Source organism: Callospermophilus lateralis, chromosome X (assembly GCF_048772815.1).
Source record: "Callospermophilus lateralis isolate mCalLat2 chromosome X, mCalLat2.hap1, whole genome shotgun sequence".
Taxonomy (NCBI): Eukaryota; Metazoa; Chordata; class Mammalia; order Rodentia; family Sciuridae; genus Callospermophilus; species Callospermophilus lateralis.
In genome coordinates this window covers 52,130,859-52,151,451 of record NC_135325.1, presented here as the reverse complement: position 1 = coordinate 52,151,451, position 20,593 = coordinate 52,130,859, and the positions used below count along the sequence as shown (strand labels likewise).

At 35.4% G+C, this 20,593-nt stretch overlaps 1 protein-coding gene across 1 annotated transcript in view; it reads left to right on the top strand.

The window, feature by feature from the left end:
• The first annotated feature begins 40 nt into the window (after positions 1 to 40).
• The window catches only part of Kif4a (kinesin family member 4A), a 122,228-nt gene continuing 101,675 nt past the window's right edge, over positions 41 to 20,593 (top strand). Inside the window, exons 1-7 of the mRNA XM_077107092.1 lie at positions 41 to 130; positions 431 to 571; positions 685 to 799; positions 4,700 to 4,890; positions 6,497 to 6,589; positions 9,061 to 9,227; positions 9,463 to 9,557. Coding sequence (XP_076963207.1) covers positions 449 to 571; positions 685 to 799; positions 4,700 to 4,890; positions 6,497 to 6,589; positions 9,061 to 9,227; positions 9,463 to 9,557 — 784 coding nt within the window. The 5' untranslated portion in view covers positions 41 to 130; positions 431 to 448. The remainder of the gene's footprint in view (positions 131 to 430; positions 572 to 684; positions 800 to 4,699; positions 4,891 to 6,496; positions 6,590 to 9,060; positions 9,228 to 9,462; positions 9,558 to 20,593) is intronic.

Genomic DNA, 20,593 nt, shown 5'->3' with positions numbered 1-20,593 from the left:
GGCCTGCAGGCTATCTGCGCTCCGATTGGCTGGCGCCTGTGGAACCGATTTGAAACTTGGCGGTTAAACCTCCAGTTGGAACAGGGCGCCTGGAGACCGGGGAAGACCGGGAAAAGGGACGTTTAGTTGGGTGAGTTAAGGGGGCACATCTTAGCTCAGATTTTACCATTCCCTTTACCTTGGGAGTTTGTTATTTGTCGTTGGGTTCGCTGGAGTTTTTCTTTTCATTTTAAATGCCACTTCACTCTTCCGAGTGTCGGGCTGACCGGCCGTTCAGTCGCGGTCAAGTCCAACAGTAATCTGGGGCAGCGATCCGGTGGGAGGGGAGGCTGCCATGGCTAAGGCTGAGTTTCCCAACGCCCCCACCCTCCTGGAGGTACCCCTGCCTACATACCAAGATTCATCAGAAAGCTGTTTTTCTCCCCTGCAGAGACGGTGCTGAGCTAGGATGATGAAAGAAGAGGTGAAGGGAATTCCTGTAAGGGTGGCACTGCGTTGTCGCCCTCTAGTCCCTAAAGAGATTAGCGAGGGCTGTCAGATGTGCCTTTCCTTCGTGCCGGGGGAGCCTCAGGTGCGTAGCAAAGTCCTGGGCTCCTTTGTGAACAGCTGGGGCTGAATGGCAGCGAGGGGCGTGGTCTAGCTGGGGTTTTTTTTCCCTTACATCTTGTCCCTTGCCTTGTGTAGGTGGTCGTTGGTACTGATAAATCCTTTACCTATGATTTTGTGTTTGACCCCTCCACTGAACAAGAAGAGGTCTTCAATACAGCAGTAGCACCACTCATAAAAGGCATTTTTAAAGGTGAGGCTATTTAATTTGCCGAACATTTCTTGAGCATATACATTGTGCCATGCTTGGACACTGCAAATATAGGATTGGATGAAATGTGATTCCTGCCTTCGAAAAGCCCACAGCTTAATAACACGTGTGAAACCTAGAAACATTTGTAAAAGTCTCTCTACTCTCAAAGCTAGATTTATACTGTGTTTGTATCCTGTGGTTCTGTTCATCTTTAATGTGTACATTTTTTCATTTGCCTGGAACCTCACTGGAGTACAATGAGGTCTTTGGTGAGTGATCAGTGTGCCAACCTGCTTGGTGTCAGTCAGGCCTCAGTATTCATTCAGTATTATTCATTCAAAGATAAATAATATAGCTTCTAGGCCCTGAAGGAGTTCAAAGTCCAGAAGAGATAGATGACTACATAAATAATTTTAATACACAAAATTTTTAACAAATTTATTGCACCTACCTTTAAGAAAAATATTTTAAAAGTTAAAAATATACCACAGAGTCAGTCCTGCTACAGAACTAGCACTACTGTCATACAAAATGGTATGAAAAAAGTATGGCACTAATCCTGTTTGGGGGATTTGGGGTGAATTTAACAGAATAGGGAAGCTTTGATATAGGTCTTGAATGATGAGAATTCGTTGAGGTGGGGAAGGAGATTTCCTTAAGCCCCTGAATACTATGGCTAGTTAATAATCTTTATTGAAGAAGCTAAGGCTTTAATGTTGAAGACCAAGGCAGGGTTCTAAAAGAGAGGAGTACCTGAGAAATGTCTCATTGTTATTCTAGTACAATGGTTATTCAAGTTACAAAATAAAGATTCATTTAAAAGAAGTAGAACCATGGTGACTCAAAGTGGAAATGTTCATTTGTACACAATTTATTTTAACTTTCCATTCAATAGAAAAATGCTTTCTAATAATAACTGTTAGGTTAATTTCTAGTGACTGGTTAATTTTTTTTTTCTTAACAGGGAACTCACAGACTCATAGGATAGTCTGCTTGAAATGTGGTGTTTGAATATCTTTGTGTTAGATCTTTATATTGAGAAGAAATTTATTTCTCAGTAATTTCTACACAATGATGTTAGTTCATCCCTCTAGATAAGCAGAATTTTTTTTACAGAAAACAGCTATTAACATATATATTCACCTTTTTAAAAATGGTCATGGCTCAGTGCACATTGAACACTTTGCTTCAAAGGTTAAGGATACTAAGCTTATAGAAATGTTGTGAGACTAGTATAAAGAACTTTTTCCCCTGAACCATTTGAGATGACTTGTTGACCTGATGACCCCCTTACGCTAGTGTGTATTTCCTACAAAGAGGGACTTTCTTCTAAGGTAACTTAATTGTGGTAACACACTATAATTATCATACTCATGAAATTTGTATTGCCACATTAATGCCATCTAATCTTCAAAGCCCCATTCAAGCTTTCTCAATAGTATTCTTTATAGAAATAAAAAGATCTAGTTCAAAATCACATGTCTTTAGATTTAGCTGTGCTGCTTCTTTAGTCTCCATTATAAAATGATTCCTGAGTCCTTTTTTTACTTTCATAATCTTGGCACTTTTTTAATATTTACTTTTTAGTTGTAGTTGGACACAATACCTTTATTTTACTTATTCATTTTTATGTGGTGCTGAGGATCAAACCTAGGGTCCTGCACATGCGAGGTGAACGCTCTACCACTGAGATACAACCCCAGCCCCAATCTTGGCACTTTTGAAAATTACAGGCTAGTTATTGTGTAGACATTTCTCAATTTTAGTTGTCTGATGTTTTTATTAGATTCAGGTTGTGTATCTTTTAGTAGACATATAACAAGGGTGATGCTGTATTCTTCTCACTGAATCCTATCAGTTAGGACATAATTTTGATTTGTTCCATCACTGTTGATGTTCATTTTTATCACTTGATTAAGGTGTTATTCTGGCAGGTTTCTCAACTATAAAGTCAATCTTTTCTTTTTACATATTTGGAAGACTGTTACATGGTTCTGTTTAATTCTTTTCTAATTAACCATTCCTGTTTAGCTATTCCTAAAAGGATGTTAATCAGAAGCTTCACTATGTGGTCATTTTCTTCAGATTATAACCCTTACTAATAACTTAGTAAGAATACTATAGTTTTACTTTCATATTCTTAACTTGGCAAACTATGAAAATTAAATTATAGTCTTATAAAGATGATATAAAGTCAAAAGTGATTGCAATATACATGGTGTTAACATTGTCCTCATTTGCAAAAGCCCATTATTTTTCATATTCCCCTCAACAACACCCTCTAATACTCTAAACTCCTGGTACTATAGAGACTTAGGCATTTTATGGAAAGTTCTGAAACCTGGTTTCCCAAGATGTTCCTATCTGCAAAAATCTGTGGTATTGCAGAAAATTATGGAATGTTATCCTCTTGCCGCAGAGTCATGCCAGGTGATACCAGCAATCTATTACAGTAAAACTTTCAATTTAGCATCTTCTGATGTTCTGGCATAAATGCCACAAAACTTCAATCTTATCATTTAGGTTAACACATTGTTTCAAAACTTAAAAGTTTTTCCTTTAGATTCCAAAATTATCTTGATAAATGGTAGGTAATGGTTTTGATAAAAATGTGATTATTTAACACAGAAATCTTGTTTTATCTTCCTTTAGAACATGTCTACCACTCTAATAAGAGACATCTTCTTAAGGTCACATTTTTTCACCTGAAGTAAATTTGGACTTAGTGTTCCTTCTAGGTGCTATGCTTACAGTTTTAGTAGCTAGATCTTATAATTAATTAATGAATTATAAATATTGAAGTTAAGTTGAGAATAGCCCATCTATTGTCTAATTGTTAATTTTTAAAATCTTGCTATAGTTGTTAGGTGGGTTTAATTTCAATCATAACTTTCAACTTAAGGGATAAAAGGAGAATGTCCAAGTAACTAGTAATCTGGATTCTCTGACAAGAGAAAATATAAAAATTGATCTATAAAATAAACATATTTACTGAATCTAAACTCAAACAGAAATTTGACAGTCATGATTATATAGGTACCAACAGAAAACACAATGATTGTTCAGTGGGCGTTCCATTTAATAATTTAGAAAATACAAACAAGTAGAAAGGAAAAAAAACAAAAAAAAATTACTTACCATCCTGTTATTTAAAGATAAATATCAGAATGTTAATAATTTATATATCCTTTTGATTGTTTCTAGTACCTACACTTACACTTAACAATTGCTTTACCTGCTATTTTTGAGCGATTATGTCATGAACATCTTTGAATAGGTGGCTCTTTATCAATTCTCTATAAAAACAAAGGATATGTATTACATTGAATCATACTTCAATGATAATATTTTAGTGAGGAGCCTGATAATATCAACCAGGTACACTCCTTGAGTTCAGAAATGGAATGGATATTTTCATCAATTGTAAAAAACAATGTTGTTGCCTTTTCAAATGAAGACTATCTTAATCAAATGAATACATGCTAGAATCCCTTCTATTTATGTAGTTTCTAAGTTTTTCATTTAATTCCCATAATTTAGAATTGCTCAAGGTAGGGAGATAGTAGGATTATAAATTTCCCAGTGGCTTTTTACCATGGCTTAGCCACCTTCACTATCTTTTAAGTATTTGACATCCTAGCTCTTAGGAGTTTTCAAGAGAGGTCAAAATCTGGGGTTAGTTTTTTTTGTTTTTTGGGTTTTTTTTTTTGTTATTTGTTTACTTTGAATAGTGCAAAGTCAAGGCCTTAACAAAGCTTTTCTTTATGTCTGCTATTCCTAAGAGTTTGTCTTGAGAGAGCAATCTCAATTTTATTACAAGTAATTGCTGAAGGAAATGGAGTATATTGATTGGGTGAAAATATTTGCTCAACACTATGCATGTGACTTGTATTTTGCTAGGATACAATGCAACTGTCCTGGCCTATGGGCAGACTGGCTCTGGAAAAACCTATTCAATGGGAGGTGCATATACTGCAGAGCAAGAAAATGAACCAACAGTTGGGGTCATTCCTAGGGTAATACAACTGCTATTTAAAGAAATTGATAAAAAGAGTGACTTTGAATTTACTCTGAAAGTATCTTACTTGGAGGTAAGTGATTTATCTTTAATTATTCTGAATTCAAAGTTATCTTTGGATAGAAAAATAAATCCAAATCATTTTTCCTGGCATGACTCAGATTAGTAAATTACATTTTTAGTAAATTGCATTTTAATAAATTGATAGAGAAAACGTACTGGCTCAGTTGGATCTGGCTCTGACCCAATTCTTTTCTTTTCTTATTGGGATAGTATATTTAATCTGATTGTTAGAGGAATTGGCGTTGCCATATCAAAAGATGATAGGAATTTTTAAATTCCAGTTTGGCTTCTATTACTGATTTCCTGTAGAGTATATGGAAATGTATTTGATTTACCTTTACTCTCTTGAGGCTTAAGTTATAATTTTGCTGCTTCCTGAAAAAGTTTATTAAAAATTAGGGTGAAGCTGGGTTCAGTGGTGCCCAACTGTAATCTCAGCAACTTGGGAAGCTGACACAGGAGGATTACAAGTTCAAAGCCATCCTCAGCAACATAGCCAGATCCTCAGCAAATTAGTGAGAACCTGTCTCAAAATTTTAAAAAATGCAAAGGACTAGGGATGTAGATCAGTGGTGTAACACCCCTGGATTCAATCCTCAGTATGAAAATAAAGGGTGAAATATTGAGTTGTTAAACACATATTTGTTGAGCACCTACTGTGGCCAGATGGCATGTTAAATAATTAGCATCAGCAATAATAGCAAACAAATATAGTGCTTACCATGTGTTAAGCTTTGTTCTCAGTACTTACAGTTTTATTTGCTGTTGAAATATTAGTTGCTACTTTTCCCTTTTGCTTTCCTTGCTCCCAGCCTTCGTACTCTCCTCCCCTAAGGACTCACTGTTCACATTTTAACAAAGTTGGTGAAGGTGGTTCTGTTAAAACACCATCAGAGAACTGAATTTGGACACCCATGTAACTTTTTTAAAAGGTCTGCTATTCCTAAGAAACTCTGTCCTTGGGCTGGGGTTGTGTCCAGTAGTAGAGTACTCACCTAGCCCGTTAGAGGCTCTGAATTAAATCCTCAGCACCACATAAAAATAAACAAAATAAAAGTATTGTGTCCAACTACAACTGAAAAATTTAAAAAAAGGAAACTCTGTCCCAAAAGAGTAGTCTCAGTTTTGTTACAAGTAATATGGAATTCATTCTTGTAAAACAGCAAATGGTTACATATAAGGTTAAAGTCCCTTTTGTGTATATGGTTGGAATGATATGACCAACTGTCTGTCTTAGAGCTTAGGCAAGCTCTAAGAACTCTATCACTGAGATACACCATGGCCCTTTTTCTTAATTCTAGTATATGTTCATTGTAAACAGAATTTTAAGTACAGAAAGTCATAAAGTATTTTTATTTATTTATTTATTTATTTAAAGAGAGAGAGAGAGAATTTTTAAAATTTACTTTTTAGTGTTTGGTGGAACAACATCTTTATTTTATTTTTATGTGGTGCTGAGGATCGAACCCAGCACCCTGCACATGCCAGATGAGCGCGTTACTGCTTGAGCCACATCCCCAGCCCACAAAGTATTTTTAAAAATGACCTGTTTCCAATACTAAGAGAGTATTGCTGTTAACAGCTTGTTTTCACCACTTTACTTTCAACAATATCAGATTTACAATGAAGAAATTTTGGATCTTCTATGCCCTTCTCGTGAGAAAGCCTCTCAGATAAATATCCGGGAAGATCCTAAAGAAGGCATAAAGGTGTGTTTATCTTTTATTTGATATTATTAAAAATGTTGGCAACTACTAAAGTTCATATACCTTTTTCTTTGGGACTATGGTTTTAAATGACTACTAACATCTCAGTCTTTTAAGTTTTGCGTGGTCCTGAATTGCCTTTATTTATCTTGAATTCCTCGATGGGAGCTCTTATGGGGAAGAAAGGGAGGATTCACATTCAGTTTTATCACCTTCCTTTTACTTCTTGTGGAATGCTAAGATCAATTAAACATTTATTAATTATTACAGAGTTCTGAGACTGAAATTTCTAGTATGGTCACAAGTGGCTATTTAGTTTTAAATTAATTAAAATGGAATAAAATTTAAAATTCAATTCCCCTGCCAGCCACATATCAAGTGCTCAGTAGTTATATGTGACTTATGACTACCATATTGAACAGCATAGGTACAGGATGTATCCATAATTATAGAAAATTCTGTTGGACAGTATTGTAATACACATTGTATTAAGCTCTAGAATGATATAAAAATGAAAAATTGAATATGATTTTTTTTAAATTTGTACATCCTATAGTGAGAAGAACACTTTTGTGAGAGCCTCTGTCACATGGTATAGGTGCAGGATCTGGAGGTGGAACTTGAGTATTGAGGGGTGGGAGAATCAGAGGCTGGAAATGGGTGAGAATAGGTAGTTCAGACTTGATAAAATATGGAGAAATAATATCTTACCCATCTTCTCCTTCCCTTTTTTTTTCTGCACAAAGAAAAAAAGGAAAGTTGCAGGTTTAAGGAAGTGATAAGGGGCAGATGCCTGTGCTTCAGAGATTTTTTTTCCCTTCCAGATCATTAATTTGTTAACTAGGTATTAAAGCAAGGCCTAAAGGTCAGGTCCCATAAGTTTGGAATATAGGAAGGTAGTTCAGAAACCTGGCAGTAAGAAATCTGTACAAAATACTTGCTATCACCAGAAAGAATGTTGGTACTGAACCAGCATTGGACCCTTTCCCAACATCTTTCATATGTCCTATTCTAAGGAATTAAGTCCCACATGTTGTTGAGGTGAGATGCACAATTCAAAGAAATGTGTTCCTGACACAAACCTGAGTGGATAAGGACAAGTTTGTAAATATCCCTTCAGGTGGGATAGATGGTATTTAAATAAGTAGAGAGAAGTAAGGGTACTCTTATAGTAAGGAATACGTTCAACAGGAAAGCTGAATAGGCCTAGACTAGTCTATAGGATTTAGGCTGGGGAATAACAGGAGATATGTTAGGACCAGATTGTGAAGCCAGAGTGAAAAGCTATTTCTGTTCCTCTAAACAGCATATAAATTATTTACTACTTCTGAATGAAAGGTTGCTATGGCTAATTTTTACCAATTTTTTATCTTACATATATATCTCTCCAACTACATTAGCTTCTGGAGTTAGGAGAACATTTTAAAATGTCTTTGTATCCTCATTATCTAGCACAGTGTTTAGTACTTTGGTGATATTTTGGGAAGCAAGGTTTTAGGAAAATTAAACAGAAATGGATTGAAAAAAAAAAAGACAAGGGTGAGGAAGACCAGTTGAGGAAACTGTTGCCTTATTTTTCAAACATGAAATAATATAAACCTGGACTCAGCAAGTAGATTTGGAAGGGAAAAGGAAGTGATGGATTCAAAAGAAGAATGACTAGGAATTGGTGATAGATGGGATATGGAGGAATGGGAGAAGTTGAAGGTGATCTGAAGTTTCGAGATAATGATAATAGAGATATTAATAGAAATGGAGAAATAGTGTAGTACCAAACATGAGACCTTATTTTCCTGAATTCCTGATGCTGCAAAAACTATATACTGCTGTTTCCTCTAGTGAAAATGAGGTATCAAATGGATCAGAAGTACAGGGAGATGCATGGAATCACTTGGAGGATAAACTAGCAAAGGGAAATACCATAGCTGTTTGTGTTGCACTTGTTTTCTTGTTTTTTGTCATATTTTTTGAGAGAGCGAGTACCAGGGATTGAACTCAGGGCACTCAACCACTGAGCCTCATCCCAAGCTGTATTTTGTGTTTTATTTAGAGATAGTGTCTCACCGAGTTGTTTAGCACCTTGCTTTTGCTGAGGATGGCTTTAAATTTGTGATCCTCCTGCCTCAGCCTCCCCAGCTGCTGGGATTGCAGGTGTGCATCACCACACCCAGCTTCATTTGTTCTCTTTCAGGGCCAAAATTTACGTTTACTTGGGGCTATCACTGCCCTAAAATCTAGGGATCTTGTCTGACTCTAGTATTAGCAAGCACTCGGTTTATTAAGTTCTTAGGGAAGATTAGAGACTTTGGTTTTTGGTCATTTCACAGAGTTCTAGTTAAAGTAGTCTTATTTCATAGCTGTTTATTGATTTCTACTGGAGTATCAAGACATTTTTTTTAAACCACCAATCCTGTATTTCTTACCAAGCATTTGAAATATTAACTATAAGAAAAATTTTTCTTTCTTGGAATTAGATTGTGGGACTCACTGAGAAGACTGTTCTAGTTGCCTTGGATACTGTTTCCTGTTTGGAGCAGGGCAACAACTGTAGGACTGTGGCATCCACAGCTATGAACTCCCAGTCATCCCGATCTCATGCCATATTTACAATTTCCATAGAGCAAAGAAAGAAAAATGACAAGTAAGTTATAATTTCAATAGTCAAGACTTTTTTATGTTCTATGAAGGTTGAATAGTAGATTGCTTCTTCAAATGATTTGACTCATCATTTGATGTCAGTATTGTGAGCATTAGTGACCAATGGATCTATTTAAACTGACTTAGAAAACAAATGAGAGCTAGCAGATCATCTTTGATACACAGTTACTTTCAAATTTGTATATTATTCTTACTGTGTCTTCCTGTCATTACCACAGGAATAGCAGCTTCCGCTCCAAGCTGCATCTTGTAGACCTTGCTGGATCAGAAAGACAGAAAAAAACCAAGGCTGAAGGAGATCGTCTAAAAGAGGGTAAGAGTATTAAGGTCAAAGTTGTAGATTAAAAACACTTTTGTACTCTTATTGATATTGCCAGTGTTTCATCTGGGATATTTCAGAGCATAATCTTTTCTTTTTTTTTAATTGGTACCAGGGACTGAACCCAGGGACACTTAATCACTGAGCCACATCCCCAGCCCTTTTTGTATTTTTTTTAGAGATAGGATCTCATTGAGTTGCTTAGGGCCTATCAAAGTTACTGAGGCTAGGTTTGAATTTGTGATCCTCCTTCCTCAGCCTCCTGAGCCACTGGGATTACAGGCATTTGCCATCATGCCCAGCTCAGAGAACATTCTAACAGTAGCAGCAATTCGATTTTTGAGGATGATTTCAACAAGGGTAAAAAAATATTTCTTTCCCACGCATTCATTTCTTTCCCATGCATTCGTTCTCTAATTCAGGTATTAAATTTAGATCTGGCCCTTGGTTTGATTTCATCTGGTCCAGGCAAGTTTTGTTTTGTTTTACCTCCCCAACCTCTTATAAATAAAATCAGTACCCTTATTCTGTCATTCCAAGGATTCACTATCCCTTCCTGATGTTGTCATGTATAAACCTCATTAGCATGGATTCCATATCTTTATTCAATTTGTTGGAATTAAATAATCAAGTGCCTAAAGTTAGAAAATTCCTATGGTGTATGTTATTAGAAAGCTGCTTCTAGCATGATAGTGACCCAGTGATCTGTATGCTTTGAGAATGGTCCTTTATATGATTATTAATCTCTCTAACAGATAATAATATTTAGTTTATTCTTCAGTTTTGTTCTTAAGGATCTTGTGAAGGATTTTGTCAAATGTCTTGCTAAGTTCAGATCTACTATATGTATCATATGTATCATAGCTAACAGCTTAGTAAAAATGCAAATAAAAGGAATAAGGATTAGCATAGATTGACTTTTTCTTAGTGAATTCAAGTTGCTTCTACTGCTCATTCCTCCGTTTCCAGGTTCTTGTAAGATGACCTTGTAATAACCCATTTTAGACTTACATCAAATTCACTGGTCTGTAATTTATGGAATTAACTTTTACCCTTTTTTTGAAACTTGAAATTACATCTGCCCAGCCTTCTGGAACATCTTTGTCTGTGATTCCTCAAAGATCATTGACATAGCTTCAATGGTCTCTTTTGAAATTACTCTCAGTTCCCTTAGTTATAATTCATCTGACTCAGGATATTTCAACTCTTATTAAAGTAGTTGGGTACTCACTACTTCTTTACTCATATTGGGCTTCAGTTCCCTCTTGGGAACTAAAAAGGCATAAGCAAAAATAGTAATTGAGGAATTTGGCCTCTTTGTCATTTATCATTTTTATACTGCTGGCACAGGGCAGAGACCTATTTCTTCCTCATTCAGCTTTTTGTTCTGAATGTATTTAAAAGTGTCCTTTTTGTTCTATATTTGTACTTTGAGATTTAGCCTTCTTAATACAGTACTTAAAGGTTCTTATACATTCTTTATCATCTTTTAGGTATACACTTCTGAGTTATTTAACAGCTTTACTGATATAATTCACTTACTGTAAAATTCAACCATTTAAACTATATACATTAATGGATTTTAGTATAATTAAAGAGTTGTGCAGGCATCACCACAATCTAATTTTAGAATATTTTATCACCCCAAAAGAAACACCATATCATTAGGACTCCTTCTCTATTCCTACCACTCTCCCTAGCCCTAGACAACCACTAACCTACATTTCTTAAAAATATAATCGTGTATGTGGTCTTTTGTGACTGACTTTTTTCACTTAGCATAAAGTTTGCAAGGTTCATTCATGTTGTAGTATATATCAGTATTTTATCTCCATCTCCAAGTGTACTGGGGATTGAACTCAGGGCACTGTACCATTGAGCTACATTCCCAACCCTTTTCATTTATATTTCAAAAATATTTTTAGTTGGGGCTAGGGTTGTGGCTCAGTGGCAGAGTTCTTGCCTTGCACATGTGAGGCTGGATTTGATCCTCAGCACCACATAAAAATAAACAAAATAAAGATACTGTGTTCATGTATGACTAAAAAAAATTTTTTAAATTTAGTTATATATGGACATGATATCTTTATTTTGTTTATTTATTTTTATGTGGTACTGAGGATCAAACCCAGTGCCTCACATGTGTGAGGCAAGCATTCTGCCACTGTGCCACAATCCCAGCCCCCCCAGCCCTTTTTATTTTGAGACAGGGTCTTGCTAAGGTACCCAGGCTGGCCTTGAACTTATAGTCCCTCTTGTATCAGCCTTCCTATTAGCTAGCATTACAGGCATGCACCTGGCTTCATTCCTTTTTATTGCTGAATAATATTCAGTTGTATGGATATAGCACATTTCGTTTGTCCATTCATCAGTTGTATCCAATTTTGGCTGTTATGTTGTTCTGTGAATACAGAACATTTTTCGTGAGGGCAAATGTTTTAAATTTTCTTGAGTACATATCTAGGAGTGGACTTACTAGGCCATATGGTAATACTGTTTAACTTTTTAAAAAATATTTAATTATAATTAACATGATATTCATCCTTTTTAAGTATACAATTCAGTAATTTTATTAGTATATTTACAAAAAGAGATGTGTAACCATTACTACAATAAATTTATGAATACTTTTATCGCTCCAAAAAGAAACTCATTCCCACTGGCAATTAGTCTCTATCTCCCACAATGTCTGTTCCCTACCTTCTCACTAAATTTCTGAGACTTGCCTTGAACTTGCAATCCTCTTGCCTCAGCCTCCTAAGTATCCGGGATTACAGGTGTATGCTATAATGCCTGGCTAATGTTAATATTTTAACAATATTAAGTCTTTGAATGTGTGAACATTGTCTTTTATTTTGTGTTCTCTAGTATCTTTTAATATTGTTTAAAATTTTAGAGTATAATACCTTATACTTCTTGTGCTGTGTATTTTTAAGTATTTTATTCTTTTCAGTGGCATTTATATGGAATTGTTTCTTAATTTCATTTTTAAATTGTTTATTGAGTTTTGTATATTGATTTGTATCTACAACCTTGCAGAACTTGTCTATTCTAATAGGTTTTTCATAGAGTTTTAAAGGATTTCTATATATAAGGTAATATCATTTGTGAGTAGAAATAGTTTAACCTCTTTCTTTCCATTCTGGATGCTTTATTTCTTTTTCTTGACTGTAACCTCCAGTATAATGTTGAATAGAAGAGTAAGCATGAATATTGTTGTCTTACTCCTGATCTTAAGGGAAGAACATTGAATCTTTTACTGTATGATTTTAATTATGTTTTTTTCATTAGATACTCCTAACCAGGTTGAGGAAATACCTTTTTATACCTAGTTTTTTTTTAATCATAAAATAGGTATTTGTCAAATGTCTTTTCATAATACACTGATATGATCATGTTATTTTTGTTTTGGTTCTGTTGATATGGTATGTTGCATTAATTGATTTTTGGATGTTAAATCAATTTCATATTCCTAGGATACACCTCTTTTTTTGTTTGTTTAGTAACATTCCTGGACTAATTCTTTAAACTGTCTGTTTCCTGTAGTTTGCTATCACAGATGTGTCTGCTTAGTCAGTTTAGTAGATAGCTGATGTTTGGATATAGCTTTCATTAAATGTCTTGAACTGATAAATCCTCCCCCATTTGCCTAGGGCTTGTGTGTGTGTTGGAACATGCCGTTGCAATTCAGGCACTTATATAACTTTGCCTTAGCATTCATTTCATTCCTTGAGTAGGGCCTCAAAGCTAGCCAAAGGTGCAAGACTGAGGTCTTTTTAGGTCTTTCCTTAACTATGCACATATCACTGCACAGCATACGAATTTCTTGATGTCCAGAAATATAATCAGAACGTTTTAAAGCCCTCTGTGGATACCTCATTCCCCAAATCTTCTTTACAAGCTTTTGGCTAGGCTCTTGTTTAACCATGGTTATTAAATTTGGTGCATTATCTTCACCAGATGTTTTTCTATGCATATGTATATATGTACATATAGCAATATAGTTTCAATATGTGCTTTTAAAAATTTTGGCATTGCTAAATTACTTCCTTTTAATTATACAAGTAATACATGAATAAATTCCTAGCATAAAAACAAATAATACAGATGATGACAAACATTCCCCTTGATTTATCACTCAATCTTAATCCAGAGGTAACCATTTTAATCTGCTTGGTGGATATCATTCCAAGTTCTCTTCATACACACACACACACACACACACACATATTGGTGGTTGTGTGTTTTTGTTCTATTTTTGGTACTGGAAATTGAACAAAGGAGTGCTTAATCACTGAGCAACATACCCACTCCTTTATATTTGTTTTTTAAATTTTTTTAGTTGTTGATGGATCTTTATTTATTTATATGTGGCACGAAGAATTGAACTGAGTCTCACATGTTAGGCAAGCACTCTACCACTGAGGTATAGCCCCAGCCCTGTTTTTTTTTTTTTTTTTTTTTGAGACAGTGTTTCACTCAGTGGCTGAGGCTGCTTTGCACTTGCAATCCTACTATCTCATAACATTTGAGACAAATATTATATCATACTGCATGCATACATGTGTGTGGGTATGTATATGTATGTATGTGTGTGTATTTATTTATTTATTTATTTGTGGGGAGTACCAGGGATTGAACCCAGAGGTGCTTAACCACTAAGCCACATCCACAGCCCTTTTTGTATTTTATTTTGAGACAGGATCTCACTGGTTACTTGAGCCCTTTCTAAGTTGCTGAGTCTGGCATTGAACTCATGATCCTCCTGCCTCAACCTTCCAAACCAATGGGATTACAGATATGCACCACTTCATCTGGTGTTCCATGTATTATTTTTTAACTTGTGTTTTCTCTTAGTGTTATATCTTTGTTTTTCTCTTGGTACTCAGGATTGAACCCAGAGGCATTTTGACACTGAACTGCATTTATATTTTATTTTGAGACAGAGGCTCACTAGGTTGCTTAGGGTCTCACTAAGTTGCTGAGGTTGGCTTTGAACTTGTGATCCTCCTGCTCAGCCTCGCTGATATTATAGGTGTATAACACTGCACCTGGCAGTGATATATCTTTGATTTTTTTTTGCAATCAATATATGTATGTCTATCTCATTTTTATTATTATTTACTTATTTATTTTGCCATACTGGATTTTGAACCCAGAGGTACTCTGCCACTGAGTTACATCCCAATCCTTTTATTTTTATTTTTTATTTTTAGGCAGAATCCTTTTTATTTTTTATCTTTAGTCAAGGTTGACCTTGAACTTGTGATTCTCCTGCCTTAGCCTCTTGGGTTGCTGGGACTACAGGTGTGCACACTACCAGGTCCATCAGTCTGCCATTTTTAAAATTGCTATATAGGATTCCATAGTATACAGAATCTACCTTGTTTATTCCTGTTGTTTTTTGAGACAAGGCCTTGATATGTTGTCCAATCTGGCCTCAACCTCCTGATCTCAATTGATCCTCCTGCAATAGCCTCCCAAATTGCTGGAAGTAGAGGAGTATACTACCACACTTGACTTATTCCTGTTTTGTTTGACACTATAGATGTCTAATTTTAAAATTTTTTTAAAATTTATATATGACAGCAGAATGTATTACAATTCTTATTACACATATAGAGCACAATTTTTCATGTCTCTGGTTGTATACAAAGTATATCCACACCAATTTGTGTCTTTATACATGTACTTTGGATAATAATGTCCATCACATTTCACCATCATTTTTAACCCCATGCCCCCTCCCTTCCCCTGCCACCCCTCTGCCCTATCTAGAATTCTCTATTCCTTCCATGCTCCCCCTCCCTACCCCACTATGAATCAGCCTCCTTATATCAGAGAAAACATTTGGCATTTGGTTTTGGGGGATTGACTAACTTCACTTAGCATTATCTTCTCTAACTCCATCCATGTACCTGCAAATGCCATGATTTTATGCTCTTTTATTGCTGAGTAATATTCCATTGTGTATATACACCACATTTTTTTTATCCATTCACCTATTGAAGGGCATCAAGGTTGCCTCCACAGTTTAGCTATTGTGAATTGTGCTGCTTAGATGTCTATTTTTTGCCTATTGCAAAAAGATACTTTAGTTGGATAATCTTGTATGTGAAATACAAGAGAGTATTCTCCAGGTTATATCCCTGGAAGAGGAACTAAGTTGAAGGGTATATACATTTGAGTTTTGTGGGTTTTTTTTTTCCTAGATTGAACCCAGGGGCACTTTACCACTGGGCTGTATTCCCAGACCCTTTTTACTTTTTTATTTTGAGACAGGGTCTTGTGAAATTCCTCTGACTAGCCTGTGATCCTACTGCTTCAACATTCCTAATAGCTGGGATTATAGGCACATGCCGTAGAACCTGGCTGAGATTTTAAACACTGCTAAATATTACCCTCCAAAATATTTGCGTCAGTATTCACTCCACCTGTATTAAAAGTATTTAAGAATTATGTTTTGATATACTTCTGAAAATATTGGATATTTATTGACCTTTTTATTTTTGCTTGTCTTGAATATTACATGTTATTTTTAGGAATTTATATTTCCCTAATTACTTGTGATATTGAGTATTTTTTTCGTATTACTGGCTTTTTCTCTTTCCATTTCTATAAATAACCTGTTCATACCTTCTTTGCTTATTTTTTTCTTCTTTTAAGTAGTAATTTTCTTGTTGACTGCATATGTATAGTTAATATATTCTGGATATTAATCTTTTGTTATATACGGTACATGTTTTTTTCAGCCTCGTTTTTGAACTTTGTTAATCGTTTCAGTCGTCTTGTGTGTGTAAAATTCTAAGCATTTTTTTCCTTTTTTTTCAAAATGCATAAGATTGGCTACTTTTTTTTTTTTTTTGCACTACGTATTGAAATCAGGGGTGCTTATCCACTGAGATACATCTCCAGCCCATTTTATTTTGAGGCAGAGTTTCCCTATTTTGTGGGAAATAGACCTCGTATTTGTGATTCTCCTGCCTCAGCCTCCATAGTAGCAGATATTATAGGCATGGGCCACCACATCCTGCTCAACGTAACATTTTTTGCAATTTACTCATGTTCTTGCTTTGTTTGAGACCTGTGTCTTTGTATTGATGAAGATTATACCCATATATATATATATTTTTTTTTTGGGGGGGGGGGGGTTTCCTATTCTCCTGTTGATAGAAGTTTTTTTCCAGTTTTTAGCTATTCTGTGTGAATAAGGCTGCCTGTGTATAGGTCTTATTGTGAATATGTTTTAATTTCTCTTGACTTTAAATTTAGGAATAGAAGGGAGTAAACATATACTTAACTTCTAAGAAAGTGATTCTTAGTTCTATAACATGGTTTGTACCATTTAACACCCAGCAGTGTTTGAGAGTTCCAGTTTTCTGCATCTTCATAAAAAAGATGTCTAAGAAATTCTAGTAGATGGCAAATGATATCTCATAGTGGTTTTAATTTGCATTTCTAAAATAGTGAAAGTTGAATATCTTTTCATATACTTACTGGCTATTCATATATCTTGTTTGTTTGTTTGGTTGGTTTGAATTTTAAGTGTCTACTCAAGTCTTTTGCCCATGTTTAAAAATTAAGTTGTTCAACTTTTAGTTGATGATTTGTAGGAGTTATGTATTATGAATTCAAGGCAGGTGTGCATACTGCAAATATTTGTTTCCAGTCTACAACTTGTCTGTCTTTTTATTATGGCATCATTTTTTTAGTTGTAGATAGACACAATACCTTTATTTTATTTGTTTATTTTTTTGTGGTGCTGAGGATTGAACCCAGTGCCTTATATCCTAGGCAAGCGCTCTACCACTGAGCCACAACCCCAGCCATTAAGGCATGTTTTGATGAGCAAAATTTTAATTTTGATAAAGTTCAATTTATCAGGTTTTTCTTTAACACTTTGTATTATTGTCATCCTTTCCAGGAAATCTCTGTGTATTCAAAATCATGTAGATATTCTTCTATGTTTCCTTTTTGAAACTTCATAGTTTTTTTCTTGCATATTAATTCCATTATCTGTCTTGTAGTAGTCATTGTCTATAAAGCAAGATAATAGGGATCAATGATTATCTCCCCTTGCCAACATAAATATCCAATTTTTCTATCACCCTTTGTCTGAAAAAAATTCCCTGAACTGGGGCTGTAGCTTGGTGATAGTGTGCTTGCCTAAGCCTGTACAAGGCTCAGGGTTCAACTGTTAGTACCAAAAAAATAAATAATTAAATCCTTTATCCACTGAATAGGCTTAGTATCTTGGTGTATTGAGCTAACCATATGTGTGAGGGATCTATTTTTAGACTCTATTTTATCCTTAATATTAGCTGATTTTTTAAAAATTCTTAGACCTTTTCATAATTCTAGTTTATAGTATGTTTTACTTTCTGGGAGTTCAATTCCCCTCAATTTTCTTTCATCACTATTGTTTTGATATTTTTCTTCCAGATGAATTTTAGAATCAAGTTGTCAAGTACTATTAAAAGTCTTTTGGCAAATGCAGGAGGATCGAGAGTTCAACGCCAGCCTCAGCAAAACTGAGATGCTAAGCAACTCAGTGAGACCCTGTCTTAAAAAAAATACAAAATAGGGCTGGGGATGTGGCTCAGTGGCTGAGTGCCTCTTAGTTCGATCCCTGGTACCAACAACAATAACAAAAAGTCTTTTGGGGCTTTTTCTAGAGCACTGGATTCAACTAATACATTAAGGAGAATTTAGTCTTTCTATCCAGAACCATAATCTCTCTGCATTAGATCTATCTTTATTTATGTCATTTGGTATGGTTTGTAGGTTTTTGTTGTTGTTGTTGTGTTTGTTTTTTGTTGTTGTTTTGGAGCTTGGACTAAGATTCTCTCTCATGCTAGGGATGCCCTCTACTACTGACCTACACACCTCTGCCATGTTATTTTATGTTGACAGAGGATCTTGTTGAGTTGTCCAAGATGGTCTCAAACTTGTGGTTCTCCTGCCTCAGCCTCCTGTGGAGCTGGGGTTACAGGCAGGCACCATCACATTTGCTTGCCTGCTTGTGGTTTTCCTTTTTTTTTTCGGCATGGGGGGGGTGGTACCAGGGATTGAACTCAGGGGTACTCGACTACTGAGCCACATTCCCAGCCCTATTTTGTATTTTATTTAGAGTCAGAGTTTCACTGAGTTGCTTAGTGGCTTGCTTTTGCTGACACTGACTGAATTCCCCATCCTCCTGCCTCAGCCTCCTGGGCTCCTGGATTACAGGCGTGTGCCACTGCACCCAACTAGATTTTTTAAATACAATTCTTATACCACAAATTCTGTTGGGCTTATTTCAGAGTATTATAGTATTTGCTGCTGTTTTTTGTTTGTTTTATTTTATTTTATTTTTTGAGAAAAAAAAAGAAAAATAAGGTTTATTGCTTTGCTAACAAAGGAGAAACACAGGGAACTCTTGTCCCAAAGGCTGTGATTCTGGCAGCATGAACAAGGGGCTTTTAAAGAGGTGACTCAAAGGTACATTCCATGTGTTCTCTGTCTGGAGTTATAATTCACTTGTTAATTTGGGAGATAGTCATTTCTGAGATCTTCTGGTACTGTCCCCAAGATCTGGGTGGCTTTGTACCTATGGTGAGTGTGTATTCAGTGACAGATAAATCTGCCTAGGATGGGGGAAGAAAGGTAATCCTGTTACCCCTAAGATTACGGAGAGGGAGAGATTAGAGAGAGCAGGTAGAGAGGAAGAGAAAGAAACATATCCATTGTAAAAAATACGTTGCAGTGGCAGAGCATCAAGGGTAATATTTAAAGCATAAAGTGGACCATTGTTACATTTCCCCACTGTCAATTTCTACATTCCATATCTATGGAAAAATGGGTGATGATGACATCTCCAAACTGCTTCCTGCTGAGAGGGGGCGAAGTTGGGGGAAGTAACCCAAAGTCCTTGTTCTCTATCAGGTGGGGCTCAGACAGTAGAGGGCATTCAGCACCAGAGCAGTCCAGAAGTCCACAGTGGCAGATGGTAGGTGACTGGACAAGGCATACATAGGGCAGGGATCATGCTACGACAACAATAAAGACTTTGCTGCTGTTTTAAATATCTCTTTTTTTTTTAATTTTGTAGTTGTAGATGGATAGCATACCTTTATTTTATTCGTTTATTTTATGCAGTGCTAAGGATCAAACCCAATGCCTCACATATGCTAGGCAAGTGCTTTGCCATGGAGCCACAACTCCAGCCCAAATGTCTATGTTTTTATTTTCTATTCTTGTCTTGCAAAATATTACTTTTAAATTTTTGATCTTTTACCTAAATTACCTTGATGAATTGTTTTCTAAGTTTCTTATCAATTGTCAGTTGAAATTTATGGATTTTTGAGGTGGGTATTCATATTATTTTCAAGTAGACAACTTGGTCTCTTCCTTTTAGACATCTGTTCCTCCTTTCTTATCTTTTATTGGTATGTTTAATAGTACCAGTGATAGTAAACATCCTTATCTTTTTTTTTCTTTTTCCACTCTAACCAGAAAGTTGCTAGTGTTTTCCCTTTAACTATGTATTATACATTTCTGGCAAATATACTTTTTCAAGTTAAGGAAGTGACCTTTTATTCCTAGTTTCCAAAGAATTACATTTTTCCAATATGTGCATGATGCTGGGGACTGAACCTAGGGCTTCATGCATGCTAAGCAACTGCTCTAACAGAGTTACACTCCTACCCCAAGAATTATGTATTTTTTAAAATAAGAAATGAGTATTGAATTTTATCATTGATTGAGAGTTAATTATCATGTAGTTTTTCTTTTTGAACCTATTGACATTTATAAAAATATATGTTCCATCATTTCCTTAATTGACTGATCAGAAATTGTTCTTCCTTCACACTGCTGGATTTAATATATTTGTTGTTAATTTAGGACTTTTACAAACCTGTTCCTATGAGAAAGTGACCTATAACTTTTTTGTTTTTTATATATTTGCTCTCTTTTTTTTTCTGGCTTTAGCTTGAAGGTTTGTCAACTATATAAAAGGAGTTAGGAAGCTTTTAAGTTTTTGCTATGCT